Consider the following 24,202-nt stretch of genomic DNA (forward strand, 5'->3'; position numbering starts at 1 on the left):
GCTTTTTTTTTCTAAGAGGAAAACGAATAGCTGTCTTGGTTCCTCTGTAAGGTTAGCCTGTTTAGCTGAATGGCAGGGATATTTTTGCAATCCCTCGTCATTCAACACCAACTTTTAATTCTTAGCATCCCTCAACCAATAAACCTACTTGTTCTGAAATCGGTTTGGGCCTATTTACACCCTACTTTAATGTGTTTTCTGTGATCAGACTTGGATTTCAACGGACTACATGAAAAGCCAGGTATAAACATGCCCAGTGTGCAGTGCAACCATATTATGATCAGCTTACTCAGCCACATTGGGAGGTGGTCCGAGACGGATCTGGACTACTTTTAACACGTGTTAACAGTACATGGTTTTGCTGTCTGTATACAATTGTGTGTGTGGAAACACATTTGCCAAGTGCTGATGAGTAGTAAAGATCAAGAAACAATGAAATAAAGCTGGGAGATAGATTTATTGCCAAACTAACAGCATTCTCGCACTCAAGGCCCTTGAAGGCGTCCAGGCCGAGCTTGTCCACTCGCATTGTGGTGGGGAAAAGAGTAAACAAACGGAAAGCGTATGTGTTGATTTGTTTTTTAAAATATAAAAAGTACGATTGAATCTCATCTAGGGGGCACATTTTAGGGCAAAGTGTAAACGGTAAATGGTTTAAACTACACTCACTTTCTGTTTGCATTTTGAAAGGAAGTATCGGAAAATGAATCATCCATCAATTGGTATTCAAATCATGATATTGGTGTCAGTATTGATAGTGAAAATGATGTGAATAAAACCAACACTAGCCCCGTGTTCCACAAATATGCTCCATAAAACGTCACTGAATTCTTTGCAAGCTAATACTGCAACGCACTGTATTGGCATCAAATGACTGGCGACCTCACCAAACCCTGGCGACCCTGTGCAAGCAATTTATTCAGCAGCAGTAGCCTATAGTTTGAGTAGTTGGGGTTACATAATGGAGTTGAAAGACAGTATTAACTACATTCATCGATGTCATTTCGACATGTGAGAATGTTGGCTTGCTTGTAGCACGGTGTAGCAGTACTCATACACCTTTGACCACTAAACCTGGTCCAGTGGCACCTCCATGGAAAAGTATACGCAGGACAAAGGCTTTAAACCAATTTTGTATACTGCAATGATTTTTCCATAGAGAAAAACTGCTTAGACCAGAGTTCGTTATATGGACATGACTGCAGCCACACGCTATCTTGCAGGATAAAAAGCCTTAGTTAGTTAGTTTTTAAGTGGTTTAGGGGACGATGCAGTCTCTAAGTACTAGTACACGACCAGTGAGGGCACCAGAATGTACACTGGAATAAGATTTTGATATTTAAAATGATCACTTTGAATGTTACACTTATCAATGTAATGTTAGCTGGATCCCAAGCTATTTTTAAGTGCCTCTTATTAGTCCCAAAGTGGGGAAATTTCACCTCCGCAACCCCACCCATCCCTGCAGTGAAATACTACATACACACTAGTGAAGACGCACACTGGGGGGCAGTGAGCACACTTGCCCAGAGTGCTGGGCAGCCCTGGAGAAGAGTGTTTTTTGCTCATATTTTTACACTCTTAGTGCAATACTAGAATTGTGATTGTAACTCTAAATATTTCAGCGCTGCTGTCCACTCACTGTCCACTCTATTAGACACTCCTACCTTATTAGTCCACCTTTTAGTCAGAAACAAAAGCTCATCTGTTGCTGCACAGTCTGTGTCGGTCAACTTCTAGTCCATCAGTTTGGTTTTCCATGATAGTCATTTGGGCACCCCTGGAAAAATGACCCATTTAGTTGATTTTCTAAACTTCTAAGTGAAAGCGAGTATGTCCTTTACAGTGTCCTTCACATTTGAACGCACAATTTCTGTTTATTTGCTGAGTTTAAATTATTGGGAGGAAAAAATACTGTTTTTTAATTTATTAAACTATCAAATAATTAGATATTGTGCACTAAAGTTTGTATAAAACTGCCATTTTTCAGTCTGTTACCTGTAGAAGTTGTACTTCTTTTCACTTCAAAGAAATCAACAAAATCTGTAATTTGACCAGGGGCATTAACACACATGCTGTAACTGTAAGGACCCTATTAAAAGCCCATTGGTGAATAGGTAATATGACAGTTGAATATTGGCCTGCATTATTATTTACCTTGATTCATCAAAAAACCCATAGAAACATATCTGAACCTGTGATTGGTCAAGAGGAGAGATGATATACTTTATTATTATTTATTATTATAAGAGAATCATTTTGGTTTCATAAATTTTTTTCCCAGCGCTGTTAAAAGTGCACATAAACAAACATTTTCTCGCAATTAATATTTGTCCTTGATGTTCATCAAAACACGGTGGTTGGTTAGTGTAGTGGGTAACACTTTCTACAGCCTTCTACACTGTAGACTGGGGTTCAATCCCCGCCTGGGTAAGCACCCTGCACTATACCAATAAGAGTCCTTGGGCAAGACTCCTAACACCACCTTCACCTTCCTGTGTAAAGTGATCAAACTGTAAGTCGCTCTGGATAAGAGCAAATGTAAAACACAGGCAAAATACATTTTTACATTTTCCAACCTCTCTTTATCACGTAGAGTTAAACAGACTTTTTTGTAACTGTGCTTTTAAAACAGAAATATGCAAATGACCGCTGTTCTCATTGGCTGCCCTTTATTGTGTCTCATTCAAAAAAGCCCCTAGGCTGAAATCACTCAAAATGCTAGAGTGTTTCAGCAGGTGTGGGCGGGGCTAAACTGCAGTGGACTAAATAGGTGGATATATGCAAATGCACAGGTTTTTGTGACATCACTCAATTCAGAACGCACTTTTTTAACAGCTTAGTTTCTATATATGGACTGGACTGTAAGCACTACAGAGTGGACAGTGTGTTCAGAAACTTGGTGTTGAAGTTCTACATCAAGCTCTTATTTCAAAAAAGTGAGCAAATTCAGTTTTTGGTGCTATGGGCCCTTTAAAGTTATTTTGCAGGTTGGTTTTTTGCGATATGGTCAGAATATGGGGGCATATGGGCCCTCCTAACACCCTGGGGTGTTGGGACACCATAATGCGTCCCTGCCAATGCCAAGTGTGGGCTATCAGGGAGTAAATCTCCCCCAGCGCTGCGCTCTGGAGGTGTAGAGTGATGAAGCTCCATCCAATACCTTTAGGATGAGTTGGAGTGATGTTTGTGGTCTAGAACCGGTCATTCAGCATCTGTACCTCGCCTCACTAACGCTCTTGGCTGATTCCTCACAGCACAAAAGCTGCAGCAAACGGGGGTCAAACTCCCCATCAACACCGCTGATTTAATCTGCTTTATTACATTATAACCTGAACTACAACCATGACAGGAAAACAGTGTATATAGTATTAGGCATGATTTGTGAGCTGTAAGGTTATCTGTTTCTGTAATGTGTTTGCAGTGTGCGAAGCTGGCTTTTGGGGTCCTGGCTGTGCCAACCAGTGTCAGTGTGTTAAGAGTGCAGTACCATGTGAGGCCAGAACTGGGCGCTGCTTCTGTGAGCCTGGATATACCGGAGAGCAGTGTGAACAGAGTTAGTGTCTGATTTTTCATCTTTTCTCTGGAAAACTCACGTCTCTTTACTTTTCTCTGTTTGACTCCGTGTATATCTACAGCGCGCATGTCATTACATAAATACACTGACCGCTTAGGGATGCAACTCCGCTCTGCAGTTAGAGACTGTGGTCCGTCTGTTCATGCACAATTTGTGTTAGCCATTCTCTGTAATCACAAACTGGCAAGCGATGAATGAAGCAGAGGGTGGCTGACAAATTATGCATGGCAAGAGACGGACTACGGTCCACTCCTATATAGTTGACCAGTAAGGCTGGCGGAGCCAGTGAGTGCTTGTAGGCATGAGGTAGTGGCTGTGGATGGTGAAAGGTTTACATAGAAACCTTTCCACATCAAACTGATTGTAAATGCTGCCACCTTGTGGACATCTTCGTGTACTGCTAGCACAGGAATTGGAGAATTCCAGACTGCGAAGACTTGTATGCCTTAAAACAGTGCAAATCCACAGTACTACTAAAAGATAATGTACACACAAACTAGAAATGATTTGTTCTTTGGCTGAATTTATAAAACAGATTTCAATACTATTGGGCACGTACACAACTGAGCTTTCTAATGACTGATTACTGTGATCTCCATATGCCATCATCCATATCTTAAAATATTCTCAATTTTTCTCATTTCAGAGTGTCCCGAGGGCCAGTATGGTCCAGACTGTGAGCACGTGTGCGACTGTATGAATGGAGCAGGATGTAACCATGTGAGCGGGACCTGCAGCTGCACATCTGGCTGGACCGGAACACACTGTGAAAAGAGTGAGCTACACACTCAAAGACAGAAAATCTTGTGACTTTGCCGACACTGTTTCCATTTACCCACTAGAGATGGCACTTATTCTCTTATAGTACCAACACCAATACAGAAACCTTTACAACACAGAACATTTATATGATATTTCTTCTTTAAACACTACTAAGCTCTAAAAAGAGCCCCTTTAAACTGAAATGCTGCACTTAAGATGTATCTACACTATCTAAACTATTCAAACATTCAACTGCTCACGTCACACAATATGAGCGTTTATTTGCTGCTATTTCAGGGCAGATGTGTTACAGAATAAATCCGGATTCTTTTGGGTTTCGCTCTGATGTCCAATCGTTTCTTGATATTGGCTGGACTCTCCCACTGTACATCTCTCTCAAATATTATCCGTATGTCAGTATAAATGTTGCATAATATGCAAATATGTTTCACATCATTATAATATGTGATCAATGTGATCAAGGTAATTAATGCACTCCTTTACAAGAAATATGATTTGATTTACTTCAGACTTTGAGTAATCATCTAAAAATAACAATATGAAGTAAATGAATGAGAGTAAAGGCCTCTGGACACCGGATGCACCACGCTGCTCACACATTGTTCAACATGTTGAGTTTCAGACGACTATTATTATTATTATTACTATTATTATTGAATGAAGGTACAGACACCAGCAATGGCATCTCAGCGCAATTTTCCCGTCACTTTATTTAATTAAAGCCATATCAAGAGCACAGAAAGCCTCAGTAGAGAACATGTGGCTTGAAATTTACACGGTGACAGTCAGTCTTCTAGATAAAAGTGATTCAACTGACGCCAAATGTGACAAATGATTTTAAGAGTTGCATTTCAATAAATCTATTTGAGTAGAGTGTAAAAATGAACTTGACATTTATTGGCACTCACTGAGCTTGACTGTGGGCATGACAAGTGTCTCTCTCCCCAACCCGACTGCTTGATGCTCAGCGGACTTTGTTTAAAGTCCAAGACAGCTTGCTGTGATGGTTATCTGTGTACAACTGGGACATGTGACACAGCATGTTTTGGCTTATGTTATGTAGCAGGGTTCATGTAAAACACTACATGATGACAACGGGTCCCGAACTGAGCTTATGGAAGTCTCTGCCTACTGAACAGGACTGGATAGATTAGTGCCAGAGTGTGTTGTAAGTGCTTTTGAGTAGGCAAGCTGCGCACTCACTCGTACAGACACACACTCGCACACAAACACTGACGAGCACTGCTGGATCCATGACAGCATCCTTTTCTTAATGAGACAGCCACATTCAGCTGGAGCGCTTTACAACCAAACCACAACAGAGACGCAACACACACACACACACACACACACACGCACACACACAGTGCTTTCAGCAGTGCATACTCCATGGAAACACGTTTAGTCAACATTCACACAACGGAAAACAAGGCAAGCATCTGCTGTACTTTATCAGTGGAGCTGAGAGGAGATCAAGACACAGGAGGAGCGAGCGACTGTCATTGTGTATATACACTCACTGGCTGTTGGTATCCTGCATCTGTACCCGTCCGTTTAATCAGGTTCTCTTTACATATACATTAGGGGCTCTCAAACTCAAATGACCTGGGGGCTTCCAGGCAGGTGGTCATTTCCAAGGCGTACTGATTGACATCATCCACAACCTAACATCATCCTTTCATGTGAGGGAGGGAAACGCGACTAGCTGATGGATACATATTACTAACTCTCATACTCAGGCAGCTCTGATGTCACCGAGGCAAAAGTTAGTCCCACCCAGCTGAAATCAAATGGAAGAAAAGGCAGAAAAAGGCATTGTTCGATTTAACAATCCTTCAGGAAACGCACGCTTTCTAGTCTGTTAATGAGCTCTTCCACACATTAGCTGAGATCTTGCACATCTCCTCTTTTGTCAGTAAGTTATAATAGAGGGGTTGGCCCCCAAATCCCCCCCCCTTTACAACCCCGTGTATTTCACAGCTTGGTGTAAACAGAGTTCAGTTGCGTTAGACACGTTATATAAAATAGTGAACTACTACTTTGTCATTTGTACCTCACAGTTAACTGGTTAATACCTAAAAGAAAGGATCATCATTCCACACCCATTTTGGGATTAGGGTCTACTTTATTAGCAGCCCCTAGCTTAGACCTTGGAACTTATTTGAAACTGTCGTTCTTTTGTTTACATACTTTTCCTGTTAGGGCTTCATCCTCCAGTCAATGGTTTCTGACCACTGAGCCACTCTCAGCTGGATATTTCTGAAGTGGTGTACTTCTCTCAACCCAGCAGTGACAGTGACGTGTGTAGAAGCCCAGCAAAACCGCAGTGTCTGATATACTCGAACCACACACACACACACACACACACACACACACACACACACACACACACACTGCCACGTCGGTGTCACTGCTGTGCTGAGAATAATCCACCAACTAAATAATGCCCCGAGGTCAGAAACTGATCAGTGATGAACCGGAGAGTGTGCAGCTGGTTAACTGCGCACAGGTGGGCTACAGCCTGTCGATGTACAGATGTGTTAGAGCAGGGAAAGTGATAAAAATGTTCAGCTACCCAGAAGCTTAAGGAGAGGAAATTAGGGAACACTGGTGATGCGAGTATTTTAATAGGAAAGCGGGATGAGTGTGTACCCTTGTAACTCAGAAGTGCAGACTCAGACGTGGTGTAATTACTGGTAAACGAGTGTCTGTCTGTGGCCCACTTGCTCTCACACACACACTTTGATGTGGGAGGATGTAGGACACATGCGGAAATTGAGATCACCCAATTTATGCTGCGAAGGCTAATTTAAAGGCTGAACTTTCAGCAGTTAATGAGAAGGAGAGGCTTTCATTATGATACTATATTATACTGTTTAAAGTTATACAGTCATATTACTACTGAGGGCATTGTGACGATATTTAATGCGCGCTAACAATAGTCCACAAATCTTTTCAGTCAATACATTCAACCAACTCAAACCTCGAGCTTTAGCCTCTAATCTCAGCTGAAGATGCTCCACCCACACAAAAACATGTCTTGTGTTTGATAATCTTTTACTCACAGAGCGGGACACATCTATTGGGATTGTCTCCATTTGATGTCAGAGTGGTTAGCCAGACGTCTGTGTAAATGTGTTTCTGTGCTGTATTTGGACTGGAAACAAAGTTTTTTCAGCTAAATTCTATTCAACACTAGCAGACACCTGCTTGCACTGAACATGGTCATGAATAGTACCGTCCCAAAGTCTGAGACTGCACTGACAATCTGCCCTTCGTTTCATTTAAATCTGGAAATGAGCTACATGAGGTTTATAATCTTGAATTCGGACTGGGCTCTGCTGGTGACATCCCGTATAAATGAAAATAATGCGTGGCCATGACTTAATGAGACGTGGAAATGAGATCCTAATGGATGGCCACGACTTAGTAAGGCATGGGAATGAAAGAATTAAGCCTTGGCCACAGCGTAATAAAGCACGATCTCGTTTCCACGCTTTGAGTCGTGGCCATGACTTAGTAATCATCTCATTTCCACTTATAACTAAGTCGTGGCCTCGCATTAGTATCTCGTGGCCACATATAATTTACACAATAATTTATGCTCGGCCGTGGAAACCCATTCCATGAAGCTCTCTATGCTGTTCTTGAGCTGATCTGAAGGCCACATGAAGTTTGGAGGTCTGTAGTGATTGACTCTACAGAAAGTCGGTGACCTCTGCGCACTAACCCCTCAGCATCCGCTGACCGCTAAAGTTGTGGGTGTTGTGGCAACTTCTGATACCCCTTTGTCCTCCTCGCGCAGGCATATGGATGCTATATTATTATTATTATTAATATTTCTTTTGTTTCTCTTGCTTATGTAATCTAGCGTCCATGCTTGTGTGACATGGATGCATATGAAGTCGGATTCTTTGATGCAATTGTCTAAAGTAGCTTCCCCCAGGGTTAAATTACATGCACCATCATGTACTTCTGTTTAAAGCTACACTATACAGACAAAAGTATTGGGACGCAAACACATTATACCCACAGGGGCTTTTACACCTATATGGAGCTGGTCCCCCCTTTGCAGCTATAACAGCGTCCACTCTCCTAAGAAGCTGCCAAAGATTTTGGGAAGTGTCTGTACAAAACCAACCATGCGTTGTGCACTGGGGCTCAGTCATGCTGGAACAGAAAAAGACTTTCCCTAAACTGTTCCCACAAAATTGGAAGCATAGAATTGTCCAAAATGTCTTGGTATGATGAAGGATTAAGATATCCCTTTACTGGAACTAAGGTCATGGCATTAACACTTGAACTCAGTAATAACTGGGGGTGTCTCTATCGTGTATGTCTTGCATATCTTTGTTATCGGAGGAATGGTAACTTTACAGGAGAAGGAAAAACATACTCTACTTTTAATCCAAGTCAGTGGAACCAGACTTTTTTCCAAGTAGTTTTGGGCCATTTCTTTTGGTCCATTCATCATAAAATTTACATACAATGTAAGGGGCAACGGGCATTTTCAAATTATGTAAAAAAACTGAAAAACACCAAAAAGACATACGAGGTTTTCTTCCGATGGCAGCAATATGTTGTGATGTGACTATCCTTCATTCAGAAAAAACTTCCAGACTTCTTTTTAAACATTCATCTATAAATGTTCTCTTTGTCTCGCTATCTGCTCACTGAACTGAGTGAACTGCTGCCCTCTGTAGGTTAAATCAACTCACTCTGATCGATTTCAGGTTGGTTAGCCGGACATCTGTGTATGTGTGTTTCTGTGCTGTGTTTTTTAACATTTGAACTGGAAGCAACACTTTTTTTTACTGTTTGCGTTATCAATGTTGAATAATTGCCCTTGATTAAAAGCCCTAGGTTGAATAGAGTATTGGGGATGGGGCCGTTGGGGTGCAGATCAGTAAAAAGCCACAGTCTGCTTTCTGTACTGTTCTAATGGCATGCTGTGAATAATGAAATCCTGTTTTCCTGCTCATTCTGGAACTGCAGCCTCGGTGACTGTATGCCCTGCTGCCACTGAAGGATGTACTCAGAGCTTTTTTATGGGATGAACTGTATGCAGATGTGTCTCGTTCACACACACACACATACACACACACACTATTTTGAGTGTGTGTGGATGCCGTAGCAATGCCCATTCTCACCACAATGCACAAACTCTTGCTGCGGCCCTGTTAAAACAGGGTGTGCTGCAGTCTCATCTCCGGCTTCATGGCCAGTCTTGCCCTCAAAATAGCACAGCGATCTCCGCTAATGAACCGACCGTAACCAGTTGTCCCAAACCTTCACTTCTCAAGCAATCATCAGCACCACGACACACCCTATCTCCGTTGCAGAAGAGAGGGTGTACACTGCCATTCAAAAGCTTTGAATCAACTGCAAAGCTAGTAATAGCCTTTATACTGTAGAAAGTAGAGACGCATGATTCATTGTTTCTTCAGTGAACACGTCATCCTGGCATGACTGAATGGATCAAATTACATTAGCCATGCACAGCATGAGTAGCATGATTACTTTTGGGAGGACTACAGTGTTAGAAGCTGTGGCTAATTACAACAGTACACAGCTCTTGAATGTAGAGTGACTTAACCACTCTGCTAAAGAGGCAATTACAAAGTATGCATGTGTGCACAGCTCAAAAACGACTCTATCCTTAACTAATATCCTGTATGGCTACTGAACCTTGCATGTTTCTGTGATGGAAACCACATAGGCTTCAGAATATTCTGGAAAAATGCAACTTTGTCACTGCAAAAATGCAATACTAATGCAATATGACTGTACTATGCAACCTGAAAGCCATGGGTCAACAACATGCAGAAACGCTGCTGGCTTCTCTGGGCTCAAACTTATCTGAAATGGACTTTCTTTTTTTTTTTTTTTTTTTAAACATGACCAGGTCAAACCACTTTCTTTATGTGTTACAACAGAATGGCAGCAAATCAGAGAATGCAGCTGCTCGAGTGACCTGCATGGGATTAAGCCTAGTCTTGCACTACACAACATTGTGAAGGACGGTTCTCCACTGAAAGGAAAATGTAGTCCAGGACAAGGTTCATTCAGTGTCCAGGAAATGGACCACAAGTGTTTTTTTTTTTTTTAGATATTTTATTTAATATTTCAACTATTTATGGTTACATTGTGTACCTATATAAGTACATACATTGTACTTATATAATGTACTGTAAATATTTACAGCAAAAATGATCTGCTTTGAGATTTTGATCACTTTTGAAATATGAGCCACTCTGAATATTGTTTCAACTTTAATCTCAATGTTGTACAGCTTTCTCAGTCTTTCTCATCTACAGTTCAACTTGGACACACCTAAATTCCCTTATTTACATATTTATTTATTTATTTTTAAACTAAATTTTGACTCTTTGGCACGTCACTTCATTGGCCCAACACCATGCTAATTTTACTCATGCACATACAAAATGCACTGATACCAACTTTTGATACCAGCTGATACCAAATGACAATGACTCAAGCTGGTAGTGAAGGAGGGTCTGTTCACACAGAGAACTGATTCTGACAGCATGACAGTCAGACGGTGTTGCTGGTCACTTTAAATACTCCACCTTGGCATATTCCTGCCAGACTTACACTGTGTGATTTTAGCCCACTTTAAACATACAATCACAACCACTTCCCCAGTAGAGCTGGAGACACATAGGCTAACAAAACGGAGGTGAAAAAGTCATTTGTTGTGCTAAAGTCTATAAAGTATATGAAAAAAGTTCGTATTGCATCGACGCCTGGTTTTATTTTTAATGCACCGTGTGGCACACAGGAAGCTTTTTCAGACCACCAGAAAGATGTCTTACACAAAAAAACTGCTCCTGCAGATAAACACACCTTAAAGCTCTGCGTATTCACTGAGAAACATGTAGGACTAACTACTCCAACTACTACTCCAACTACTACTCCAACTACTACTCCAACTAAGCAGAAAAGAGAGGAAAAACACCTGTAATTACGCCTGAAAAACATGGATGTTTTGTTGGGGCTCAGCCTAATTTTAGCCTGCAGTTAGATGCTTAAATGCATGCAGTACATGGGGTAGTGCTGCTTACTGTAATGTTCTCTACATAATTGTGACAGTGGTGCACATTTACAGGGGATCAGGACGATCAGGTTGTTCAGTGTTATATTACCTAAAATATGATTTTTATTACGGCATAAAAAAGCATATAACCTAAAAAATAGAATAGAAAGCGGTCAAAGCTGCAACAGACCCTGTGCGTTGGCGGGGATATAATCAATAATTGTGAAAAATTTGTGCTTCTTATTTTTTAGATATTACCCCATCCTAGTTGAGAGAGGGGGTCAGAACTGTGCATCTCTACGTAGGGCTACCAAATCAAGTGACACACTCTCGCTCTCACCTGCGCTCTCATGTGCACAAAGTCTCAGGTTTAAATGAAAAACACCGCTTTTTTCGGCTTCACCAAAAACATTAACAGAACGTTTATGCATTTGTCTGTTAATGGTTAATCTGAGAAACCACTGTAGTGTAGACTAGCAGCATCATACTGGAATCATTCTAAACAAGTATCTGCAAACTAATTGGTTTTATATATTGTTGAAACAGTCATTCCAACTCTTTGTGGTACTGTGCAGCCAGAGAGAGAGAATGTGGGTGAATTGGGGAAGTGTGTGTGTGTGTGTGTGTGTGTGTGTGTGTGTGTGTGTCCGTGTGCGTGAGGGGAAATTCCCTCAGGCAACTCTCATTAAGTCCGTCAGTATGAGGAATAAGTGCATCCATGTTTTTTATTGGGGTACGACGCTTTTTAAAGAGGGCTTGTGGGGGGATGCTCGGTTGCTTAGTGCGTAAACTCGTCTCATGCAATCTTTCCTAGCAGTTAAATGGATCTGGTATGAGAACCTATAAAGATCTCTCTGGTTCCCTCCCTTTCTCTTTCTCTCTTTATAGTCCAGAGATGACTATTTTTCTCTCTGTCTTTCCCACGACTTTCTCTCCATATTCTCTCCATCAGCTCTAATCACCTGGCTAATGGTGAAAGCAGTGAAGCGGAGAGTGTTTCTGTAGGATAACACACTTCAGGCCAGCTCGCCTTTTCCACTGCAGATTACCATCGGCACCGTGCACCATGACGCCTTGCAGCAGGAGGCTGCGTGCCTGTTCTGTGAAAATGCACAGAGGTGCAGTGATATTCATTTATTAGTCTGCGGAGAGCACTTCAGACTTGAGCACTTTAACAGGCTCTGTTATTACAAGTCTGCAATGAGCTGATAGAATCCTGCTTTATTCACAACAACCAGGAACACCAAGCACTCTCATTCAGAAGTTTGGATGCAATTAAAAGAAAAACTAAACATCATATGAAAAAAACGCATGTAGTATATTGAAAAGAGCTGTCAAATGACTAAAATAACCGAGTGTAATTAATCCCACTATTTTGTGTAGTCGACCCTAAAACCAGTGCATTGTTTATAGCAATTTGAGCACAAAATAAGCTTCAACATTCATTAATACATTAAGTAATTCATCAACTTCATCTTTACTGTGCGAGTTCACGTGAACCTGAACAGGATAGTCGAGTTATTTCGATAGACTGAACACAGGCTCTAATTTTAATCATCGACATATTTAATAACAAGTATTTAGACCGTAAATAAGAGGATAACATAGGATTATGTTCAATTAACCTGACATATAGGATCTAAATAAATGTAAGGTATTCACAGAGATTGTAATAACCTAAACATATACTAAATCTTAATTCACAGGCCTTTTGTCTGTCCCAAACTGTCACCCCTCAATTTCAACTTATGGAAATAATAACTGTATTTTATAGGATCTTTTTTTATTTCTTCTGAAGTTGAAATATTTGGATTTATCATGTGTTTAATTTGAAAGACCTTCTTTGAAAAAAACACTGTGCCATGTTTTTATGTCACTACTGAAACACAAAGCAAGGCACAAGGCATTAACTGCGATAGTAATTAGTAATCATAGCCTAGAAGGTACTTTCTGTTGGGAAGGCAGCTGTCCCAAAACATAAACCCTAAATTTCAATTTGTTAAAATTATAGTTTCATAAAATTGTATATTATATAAAACCAGAATATTCAATTCATCATATTTTTTGATGGAAAAACATCATTTATAAAGTTATTGGGCCACTCATGGCAACATGATTTTATTCTAAAGTCCAAGTCTGTTAAATATATGATTCACATACAAGGTGATTCAAAAAGATTCATCCGATTTCAGAGCGCCATATTTTTACAACCGTGAGGCACATAGGAGCCACTCATGGTCCAACTGAAAGAGGGGGTCATAAAGTTTCTGACGGTCAGAGGAAGACGGCTCCCTTCAGTCTGCGAGGAGATGTGACCCCTGAGCAGAAAGCGTTTTGCGTTCTCCACTTCAATAACAGTGAATCAGTCATAACTGTGGGACGTGACTTTCGTCTGCAGTGAACCTCCAACAGCTCAGAACGTTCGACGTTGGTTCCACAACACTGGTTGATCTCTGAAATCACACTAGAATGCATTGACACTAGACATAATCAATCGACTAAGGGATGAATTTCAATCGCATTAACGTCGTCTGTACAGCTGGAGGTGGTTCACTTACAACCATATGACATTTACTGCATTATTCTGTTATGACTTCCAAGTGAAAATCACTTGAGTGATACTTTTGAATCACCCTGTACTGTATATACAGTAAGTCCAACTCCTCAAATGACTGTAGCCTCTTGCTCTTGTTCATAGCTTGTGTATTCTTGTTACATTGGAGGCTCTAAAGGGAAGCTGGAGCTTTCAGCTTTGCCATTGCTTTTGTTAGTTTGCTGCTCATTGACTCATTGACAGATCTCTGGCAGTACTGTCCAGCATGGTATTCCAGATTGCTGGTGCAGCTTTTGGAAACTTTTACATGCGCTTTCTCAAAAAGCAAACACAGTACAAGGCAAGCTCATCAAATCTGTATTGCAATAAAGTTGTGTTTTATTTGCATATATGTACATTTATTTATGTATGTGTTTGTTGCAGTTTGTCCAGTTGGACTTTATGGGCAGGGTTGTGAACAGAAGTGTAAATGTGACCATGGCACTTCCTGTCACCATGCAACAGGCCAGTGTGTGTGTGAGCCAGGCTGGACAGGGCTCACCTGCAACAAGTGTGAGTAACACACAGGAATAACCACGCACACAGACAACGAAGAATGCATATACACACAATGAAAAACACAAATTGCTGGCGTACGTGTACACAGCTTAAAAAAATGGTAATATTTTTGATAAAAGGACAAAAAAGTTTACTTGACTACAGAAAATGTGTTTCGGAATCGACAATTCTTTAGGTTACACACTGATTATCAAACTCATTTAATCCAAAACGAGGGAAGAAATAATTTACGACTGATATACCTTGAAGGACTAAGTAATATGCAATATGTGACCAACACAAATTTCCCCTGTAAGTACTTGGATGATGTACTGCTCTGGCCAAATATTCCAGTACGCACCCAGAGCTATCTATGTGTTATACTGCATCCCACAATGCAACATGGTCATTTCAGGAGGCCATAACCACAGATGTACCTGGACAGGAAATTTTCATTAGCCCTGAATTCAGACTTAAAGGAACTTGTCCAAATGCTGCTGGGATATTTGTCTGCTAGTCTTGAGGTCAATTTGCTTACTTTATCAATTGAATAAAGTTAACTTACTGTGTAGATATCATGGTTAAATCAGTAACTCGAGTTGGTCTCAGCCGAACATTCCACACAGCATCTGCTTTTCAGGCTCACGTGGAGTCAAGCTGGTTATTATTCCGTCAGACTAGCTCATATTACCAACTACGAATGCAATGGAAATGAAAAGACTGACCTTTCAGCAAATTTAGGAAATGCAGGCGTGTTTGGAAATTACACAGGTTTGCAAAAATCACATAAGCCCATCTCTTGGCCAAAATATAAACATACACGCTGATGACTGGTTGCTAGGCAGTGATTGGTGGGCTAAGGAAAATAGGGTGGCTCTTGTGATGAGTCTGAGTGGCTCAGTGCCTGAAGTTAGCAGTCTAGTCGCGCCCCTGTTCTGTAGTAAGGTGCACAGCCTGTGTTGAACACTAGACATTGCCCAGTACACTACTGTGAAGAGTCGCATTCAGTATATAGACAGCTGCCTCCCAATAGAAAGTACCCTATAAATGATGATTTTATGAATATTTAACTTCTCTTTATTATTATTTATCTGGGTTTAAATAGACCAAAATAGATGCTTTGGTCAATAATCCTCTGTGTGTATGTTTCAGCCTGTTCCCCTGGCTGGTTTGGCAAAAACTGTTCTCAGGTGTGCGAGTGTCCAGTGGGCATGGCCTGTCATCATGTGACAGGCAGGTGCGGCTGTCCAGCAGGATTCATGGGGAGCAGCTGCGAGAAAAGTGAGAATTCACCAACTCACCAACCCTTTTCACTTCCCCAACCTTTCATAAATCCATCCATGAGTAAAGCCATCAATCAACACATCCATCTGTCCATCATTGTATATTAAACAGTGTTAGATTGAATAGGATGTATGACATCACAAAAACAATTTGGCTGTTTTTTGTCGCTTAGTTTCCATACATGGCCTGTCTGGACCGTGTAGTTAACGATACCTTTGTGAAACTTCAGCAATGTTTACATACCAACTCTTATTTAATAAAAGTGTTGTTTTCCATGATATAGGACCTTTAATTGATTAGTATAAGCTGTCATTCGTCTCTCTAGTTGTTCTGTTAGTTTTCTTACTCTACAATATGACAACGAATGAGCCAAATACTCACTCAGACTCTTTAGGCTGCTTTCATCACTACCCCACTCTCTTTCTCTCCATGGATCTAAAACATCTGATAAAGGTTAGTGTGCAGTGCCAAGTTAAACAGCAGGCTTTGTTTTTGTCTGAGCACGGATAAGAGCTCTACAGTAGAGCAGACACACACACTGCTTCAGACATGCCTAATGACAACAGCCTAATTACTCTCTTTTCGTCTGGAGTCAGAGCTTATCACTCACACATACACACAAAGACACGCCGACTGCAGTCTTCTCAATCACCCCAGACATGAGAGTGTGCAATAGTGCAAGACACTGAAATCGAGGAGTGCAAAGATACACAAATTTCATGATACAGTATTTATCGCTGTTTTTGCAACCTAATGCATTTCTTAAAAACAATTAAAAATGAATGCTAACATAGCTTGGTTATTAATTACTCGTTTATTTACTTTCTGCATTTCTAAAGATTCTGAACAGAGCTTGTTGGAGGGATAACTGACACTAATTATTTTGCACATGTGCATTTGGCAAACGTGTGTTAGATGAGTGTAAGAAGGGATTTTCTATATGACTCATCACTCCCAGCAAAATAGTGGGTCACCAACCAAATAGAAGAAGACTCTCCAACCCAACAGAGGTGGACTATTGGTGGACTCTCCAACCCAACAGAGGTGGACTCTCCAACCCAGCAGAGGTGGACTATTGGTGGACTCTCCAACCCAGCAGAGGTGGACTATTGGTGGACTCTCCAACCCAGCAGAGGTGGACTATTGGTGGACTCTCCAACCCAACAGAGGTGGACTCTCCAACCCAGCAGAGGTGGACTATTGGTGGACTCACCAACCCAACAGAGGTGGACTCTCCAACCCAGCAGAGGTGGACTATTGGTGGACTCACCAACCCAACAGAGGTGGACTCTCCAACCCAACAGAGGTGGACTATTGGTGGACTCTCCAACCCAGCAGAGGTGGACTCTCCAACCCAGCAGAGGTGGACTATTGGTGGACTCTCCAACCCAACAGACGTGGACTATTGGTGGACTCTCCAACCCAGCAGAGGTGGACTCTCCAACCCAGCAGAGGTGGACTATTGGTGGACTCTCCAACCCAACAGACGTGGACTCTCCAACCCAACAGAGGTGGACTATTGGTGGACTCTCCAACCCAACAGACGGGGACTCTCCAACCCAACAGAGGTGGAGTCTCCAACCCAACAGAGGTGGACTATTGGTGGACTCTCCAACCCAGCAGAGGTGGACTATTGTTGGACTCTCCAACCCAGCAGAGGTGGACTCTCCAACCCAGCAGAGGTGGACTATTGGTGGACTCTCCAACCCAGCAGAGGTGGACTCTCCAACCCAGCAGAGGTGGACTATTGGTGGACTCTCCAACCCAACAGAGGTGGACTCTCCAACCCAGCAGAGGTGGACTATTGGTGGACTCTCCAACCCAACAGACGTGGACTCTCCAACCCAACAGAGGTGGACTATTGGTGGACTCTCCAACCCAACAGACGGGGACTCTCCAACCCAACAGAGGTGGAGTCTCCAACCCAACAGAGGTGGACTATTGGTGGACTCTCCAACCCAGCAGAGGTGGACTATTGTTGGACTCTCCAACCCAGCAGAGGTGGACTATTGGTGGACTCTCCAACCCAGCAGAGGTGGACTATTGGTGGACTCTCCAACCCAGCAGAGGTGGACTATTGGTGGACTCTCCAACCCAACAGAGGTGGACTATTGGTGTATTCTCCAACCCAGCAGAGGTGGACTATTGGTGGACTCTCCAACCCAACAGACGTGGACTCTCCAACCCAGCAGAGGTGGACTATTGGTGGACTCTCCAACCCAGCAGAGGTGGACTATTGGTGGACTCTCCAACCCAGCAGAGGTGGACTATTGGTGGACTCTCCAACCCAGCAGAGGTGGACTATTGGTGGACTCTCCAACCCAGCAGAGGTGGACTATTGTTGGACTCTCCAACCCAGCAGAGGTGGACTATTGGTGGACTCTCCAACCCAGCAGAGGTGGACTCTCCAACACAACAGAGGTGGACTATTGGTGGACTCTCCAACCCAGCAGAGGTGGACTATTGGTGGACTCTCCAACCCAGCAGAGGTGGACTCTCCAACCCAGCAGAGGTGGACTATTGGTGGACTCTCCAACCCAGCAGAGGTGGACTCTCCAACCCAGCAGAGGTGGACTATTGGTGGACTCTCCAACCCAGCAGAGGTGGACTATTGGTGGACTCTCCAACCCAGCAGAGGTGGACTCTCCAACACAACAGAGGGGGGGACTCCACAACCAAAAAGATGGACCCTACAGTCGACTTTACAGCTTATTCTAGAACCAGAGGTGGACTTTACAACCAGTTAGCTATTAGAAGCTGTCCCTGTTGGAGTGTTCAGACTCTGCACTTGGTGGCTCACTGAATCTTTTTTTGGAGAAGTAGCTGCTGAGTTTCTCCTTGTTTCAATAACTAAGACATTTGGCTGACGCTTCACAATTGAGGTATTAGCATGGATATTTGATTCTCGTGTGGTGAAAGCACAGTCAACATTCAATCTACCCCTCATTGTTCATCATTACTGTATTCGACTGGAAAAACAAGGTGTTCCCAAACAGGAGATATTTGTGAGTTCACTTGGGTTATTCAAGCTACAGCTCATTTTCTCCACTTGCAATTTCAAACAGCTTGGCTAATCATCCAGCCAAGGTAGATGAAACTGAAGTTAGCTTCTTATTTGCCTAGGCCTCTTACTCAAATTTGCCTTGGGCCCCATTTACGGAGAAACACGAGTAACTTTTTTCAAGGTAGGCCAAACTATTCTTTTCCAGGTCCAAGAGCTGTTCTTTTACCTTCATGGGTAAAAAAGATGGTAGCATATTGAAAAGATGTACATGTGTACTGTGACAACCCTACTGACGTCAAACTTAAATCTAGACTGACAATCGAGAGGTAACTGCAGTCAGAGAAATGTGCATCTCTAAAACACGGATCAAACGCTTGTGACCTCATCCTGTTGTCTTTTTCCATCTGTCTCTGTTTGTGAAGCATGTATACAGGGCCAGTACGGACTGAACTGCTCTCATGTGTGTTCGTGTTCTGGACCTCATCAGCTGTGTCACCATGTCACCGGCAGGTGCACCTGTCCACCTGGTTACTACGGCAGTCACTGTCAACTCAGTAAGCCAGCAAATGATAGCACAGTATACACAGACCAACCACTTTATTAAGTACACCTGCTTGTTTCTACACTTTTCTACTCCAATTACAACTGTAGTCCATCTGTTTCACTGCATAAGTTGTTAACCCCCTTTTACCCTGTTCTTTATGGGTCAGGACCCCCACAGGGCCACCACAAAGCAGGTGTTATTTAGGTGGTGGATCATTCTCAGCACTGCAGTCACACTGACGTGGTGGTGGTGTGTTAGTGTGTGTTGTGCTGATGCGAGTGGATCAGACACAGCAGTGCTGCTGGAGTTTTTAAACATTGTGTCCACTCACTGTCCATTCTACTTTGTCGATGTAAAGAGACAATAGCTCATCCACAGTTTGTGTTGGTCATCCTCTAGTCCTTCATTAAAGGACGCTGTTGTCAGGATATCTTTGCTTGGTGGGCTACTTTCAGTCCAGCAGTGACACTGAGGTATTTGATACATAATTTTTGTTTTTAATCACCGACCACTCAAATAATACCTGGATATGGAGCAGATAAATAGACAATGAATGTAGATACAAGAACTTAATGAAGTGGCTGGTCGGTGTATTAAACTTAGCATAATAAACTTGCAGGACTGTGCAGAAAGTCAGAAACCACTCTATTCGTTTTGCAGTCAATACAGGAAGTATTAGAAAAGTGCACAAAAGCACCAAGTGACACTAAGCATGTAATGTAATGTCCAATCTGTTGGCGTTTAATTTGCTCACTGTTTACTTTCATGCAAATAACGGCCACTTCTGTCCTTCCAATCTTAAAACCAATGAGCTACAGCTTTGTCCTCCCAACAAAATGCGTCACCATCTGATTGCCAGTACTTTACAGCTTTAGGAGAAAGGAGAAAAATCACACTCCTCTTATACTTCATATCTTAAACAACCTCAACACTGTGGGTCTGTAAGGATGTGTAGCTGCCAAGAGGTTGTTACTGAGAAAAGACAAAATATGATCATTTGCACTAAACTGTGTAGATTAAGGGAATTATGGACTGACGAGTCCAAATTTGTAATGGGGATTACTTCTGTCATATAAAGCAGAAAATTAAACCAACTTCTAAGACTAAACTTTGGAAGTGTATAAAAACATCCCTGCAAATTTCTTTGAACTGCTGAAAGCAAAGTGTGAACACACTAAATACTGAACAATGATGTTGTATTTAGTTGTTGAAGATTCTGTATAATTGAAATGAAGTTCATGCCTGGATGCTTTGCATTGAACCAGGGCATAATATGTATATATGTGTGTGCTTGTCCCCATTAGAGTGCAGAGAGGGCACCTATGGCCCCGGCTGTAAAAAGAGATGCCGCTGTGCCAATGGAGGACGCTGTGATTTCAAGACCGGTGCCTGCCTGTGCCAACCAGGGTATTTGGGAGCCAACTGTAGGACCAGTAAGAACACACCACTCAGACAGTCAGCCAGATGAAGTGTTGAGTCAAATTAGAGGTTTTGGATAAGCTGACTACTGGAGGCCTTGCTAATGAGAAGATCCCTGTGGCTTTCCCAGTGCTGTGGTGTCAATAGGTTAGGATCTAAAGTAAAAGAAAATCATTTGAATAGCATTAACATTTATAACATTTCTAACATTTATAACATGTTTCCCCTTTCCCAGTTAATGCATATAAATGTTACTTCTGATTAAATGATGATGCATTTCTGTTCCTCGCTTTAGATTCACAGCAAAGTTTTTGGATGGTTGCTATGAACAGCTAGTATGGCGCTGCTGTGTTATTTATTTTTTACTCATTATTGGCAAGTATTAAAAATGTACTTGTACTCAGGCTGAAAAAAATGGTATTGATGCAACCCTGATGTTTTCATGTGCGTTAGGCTGTCCAGCTGGTCACTATGGGAAGGACTGTGCGAAAACGTGTTCCTGTGGGGAGGGAGGACTGTGCCACCCAGTGTCTGGGAGGTGTACCTGCACTCCAGGAAGAACAGGGCAGTCTTGCCAACAAGGTAACAAACTCATAGACTGATTTGCAATGTGACTATTATAATCATTCGGATTAAAGGAATAAATTGACACACAACCCAATTTACCTCAAATATACTCAATCAGGCAAGATGTGTTTGGTGTCTTTAGTTTTGCACTTGAGCTACAAGCTAATGGACTATAAACAGGGATATTCATGACCAGAACTGCATGCCTGCATCACACAGTGACATGTGTTGGAGGGTCACACACAACAGAATAATGAGTTTTTCCTATAATGAAGTAAATGACACAGCACAGTTTACATGATCACAGTAGTTACTGACATAATACGAATTCTGTTACTTGCATTACTCACATGTCTCTCACAGCGAGAGACCAATATTATTTGCATTATGTTGCAGAAGAAAAAAAGTGAATACATCCTCTACAAAGAACAACCTTCTGCATTTTTTATTCAGAAAGTGTAAAGATTGCTCTGCTAACCGCTAGCTAGTTATGTTTGTTTCCAGGGTGTAAAAGTGTAAAAGATTCAGTGTAAAACGTTTCACTTTACAATCATATGGGACTCATCCATCATGGCAGTTAAAGGGTCCTTCAAAAGGAAAGACTAGGCCTGAGACGAGGCCATTTACAAGCGAAACAACCGTCTCAGACTGGAAGAAACAAGCATTAAATGAAATGAACATACAGCAGTGGATGCTGGGCTTTACACCTGTGAGAACTGAACATGAGCAACTGCTTTGCTCAGAGGTTTAATTTACAATGTCACCTGGCGAACGTGTAGGTAAACCTGCTGAATCGAAATTTGCACCCTACTTCTCTTCAGGCCTGACAACCACTACCTGGTAGCTGAAAACAAGAGCAGCTCTTATTAGCTGAGTCCGAAAAGAAACAGTTCAATCTTCAGGGCTGCTGAAACTTTTTTGGTCGTTTCTGTCGGCTACAGGCTACAAAAGGTTGGGAACCCCTGCAGCCTAATGTAGCCTGTGATTTGCTGTTAAGGCGATTTTTCGGACTAATGTTGCAAATAGAATTTTAATCCTTTTATCTTGGATTTAAATTAAGCTCCAGGCCCTGCTTTTCCTCAAAAAGAGCACATCCATTTTTTAGACTTGAGGTTTGCAATGTGCCAGACCAGCTCTGACCAGCACTTCACAAGCTCTGTATTTACATTCTTGTTTACATCTCTCCATTTAAAACTTAAGACATTGCTGAATAAAGTAGGACGCAGCTGCAGTTCTTACCATTTGAAAATTGCATTCTTTCAAATTGCGATTGTGATATAAAAGCTTTCAGCCCTAGTATGATGTCAAAGATTACCCCAATTAAAGAATCCTTTCTAAACAGGGGTTAGGGGGCAGTGTAACTGTATTTTAAAACCCCAGAGGTCACTTCAGGCACTCCTCAGTACATTGTGCAGAGGCTGAGCCAGATAAAGAGAATCATAGAATTCCTGCTAATGTAAAATATTTTCAGTAAAGGGGGAAAACCTGTGCTTGGCCTTAATTCAAACTATTTCAACACTTCATTTAACACTTCTGCTCCCCTTTGTCCCCAACCATGGCAGACCCATGCCAATCAAACTCAAACCCACCCCATCAGCTCATCAGCATGTGGAAAGACCTTGATTACTTCAGAAGCAAAACAACTCTAAGTTGTCTAAATTACCCCTTTTAAAATAGTATGCATTGAGGGATTTTCCCCTTTCTACTTCTTCCACATCCCTTGTTCACAATGTTTAGTTAACAGATTTTCTCTGTTTCCTGTGTGGAGGGAATGCGATATAGGCGTCCATTCTCTAGAAGAACAGACGCACCATCACATTCCTAATCTCCCTGCTTTTATCAACCGTTCCGCAAACGCTGCATTAACAGAATGGGACTTTCCGAGAGCAAGAGGCTGTTTTTTCTTTTAGCTCCTTTTAGCTCCATTCTCTCGAAATCCTGTTTCAGAGTGCACACATACGTCTGTGGACGTGCCACTGCTGACGTCAGCATATTTAATGTTTACCGACGACTCCAAGTAGCTGGTGTTCCGTGTCGCCAGAGCTGGCCAAGGAAACAAAAAATAAATAAGCAGGAAAATCAAAGTGATTTGCTTTATTGTTTTCCTCAGCCTAAATTACCCGCAGAAACATGATTATTCTTTTATTTTGCTGCCAAATTGTAGCCCCGTTGCCATCTCGCTAATGATCTGGGGCTTTAGTGAACTTAAAGACATGCATATGTCCTTGTGTGCGTGTGTGTGCGTGTGTGTGCGTTTGTGTGCGTGTGTGTGCGTGTGTGTGCCACTGGTAGTGAGCTGATGGGTGTAGAACGTGTTACTTTCAGTAATTGGGAAATGCAGAGTTTATTTGAAATAAATGTCCGCTTTGTTCAGGCGGCAATGAGAGAAGCCTGATTGGGCTTTCTTGGAGACGGGAGTTCGTAATGATGCGCCCACATTAGCTTGGAAGTAGAAAACAAACACATTGGTCTAACACGGCCTCTGTTTTCACTCAGCGTCAAAGCGACCTGTGGAGATTACACATTTACTGCATCTGCACTGCACTGTTTCTGAAATGTGAACTGAGAACTATTATTATGTTTTCTGGTTACTGTCCACGTTTTCACGTATGCACAATAATTTTACATACAGAGCTCATTAGTCCTGGGACTCCCTCTGAATGTCGTTTAGCTCATGTTTATTTATTACTTCCCATGAGTTTCCATGCTCACTAACTGAAACTCCGTCACTGGAAGCTTAGGTACGTTAAACGGCTCAAACATTACTCAACTAAACAGTGTCCTACATAAAGGAGTTTGTTGTGTATGTAGATTTTGGATGACAGTTTGAAGTCTTCTGGAAATGGAATGCATGAGTTTGCACTGGATATTCTGGT

At 42.0% G+C, this 24,202-nt stretch overlaps 1 protein-coding gene across 1 annotated transcript in view; it reads left to right on the top strand.

Moving 5' to 3' along the window:
• The window catches only part of megf6 (multiple EGF like domains 6), a 120,577-nt gene that overhangs the window by 86,036 nt on the left and 10,339 nt on the right, over positions 1 to 24,202 (top strand). The window contains exons 19-25 of the mRNA XM_037546521.1: positions 3,425 to 3,556; positions 4,224 to 4,352; positions 14,395 to 14,523; positions 15,661 to 15,789; positions 19,219 to 19,350; positions 20,645 to 20,773; positions 21,213 to 21,341. Coding sequence (XP_037402418.1) covers positions 3,425 to 3,556; positions 4,224 to 4,352; positions 14,395 to 14,523; positions 15,661 to 15,789; positions 19,219 to 19,350; positions 20,645 to 20,773; positions 21,213 to 21,341 — 909 coding nt within the window. The remainder of the gene's footprint in view (positions 1 to 3,424; positions 3,557 to 4,223; positions 4,353 to 14,394; positions 14,524 to 15,660; positions 15,790 to 19,218; positions 19,351 to 20,644; positions 20,774 to 21,212; positions 21,342 to 24,202) is intronic.

This window comes from Pygocentrus nattereri, chromosome 17, assembly GCF_015220715.1.
Source record: "Pygocentrus nattereri isolate fPygNat1 chromosome 17, fPygNat1.pri, whole genome shotgun sequence".
Lineage (NCBI taxonomy): Eukaryota > Metazoa > Chordata > Actinopteri > Characiformes > Serrasalmidae > Pygocentrus > Pygocentrus nattereri.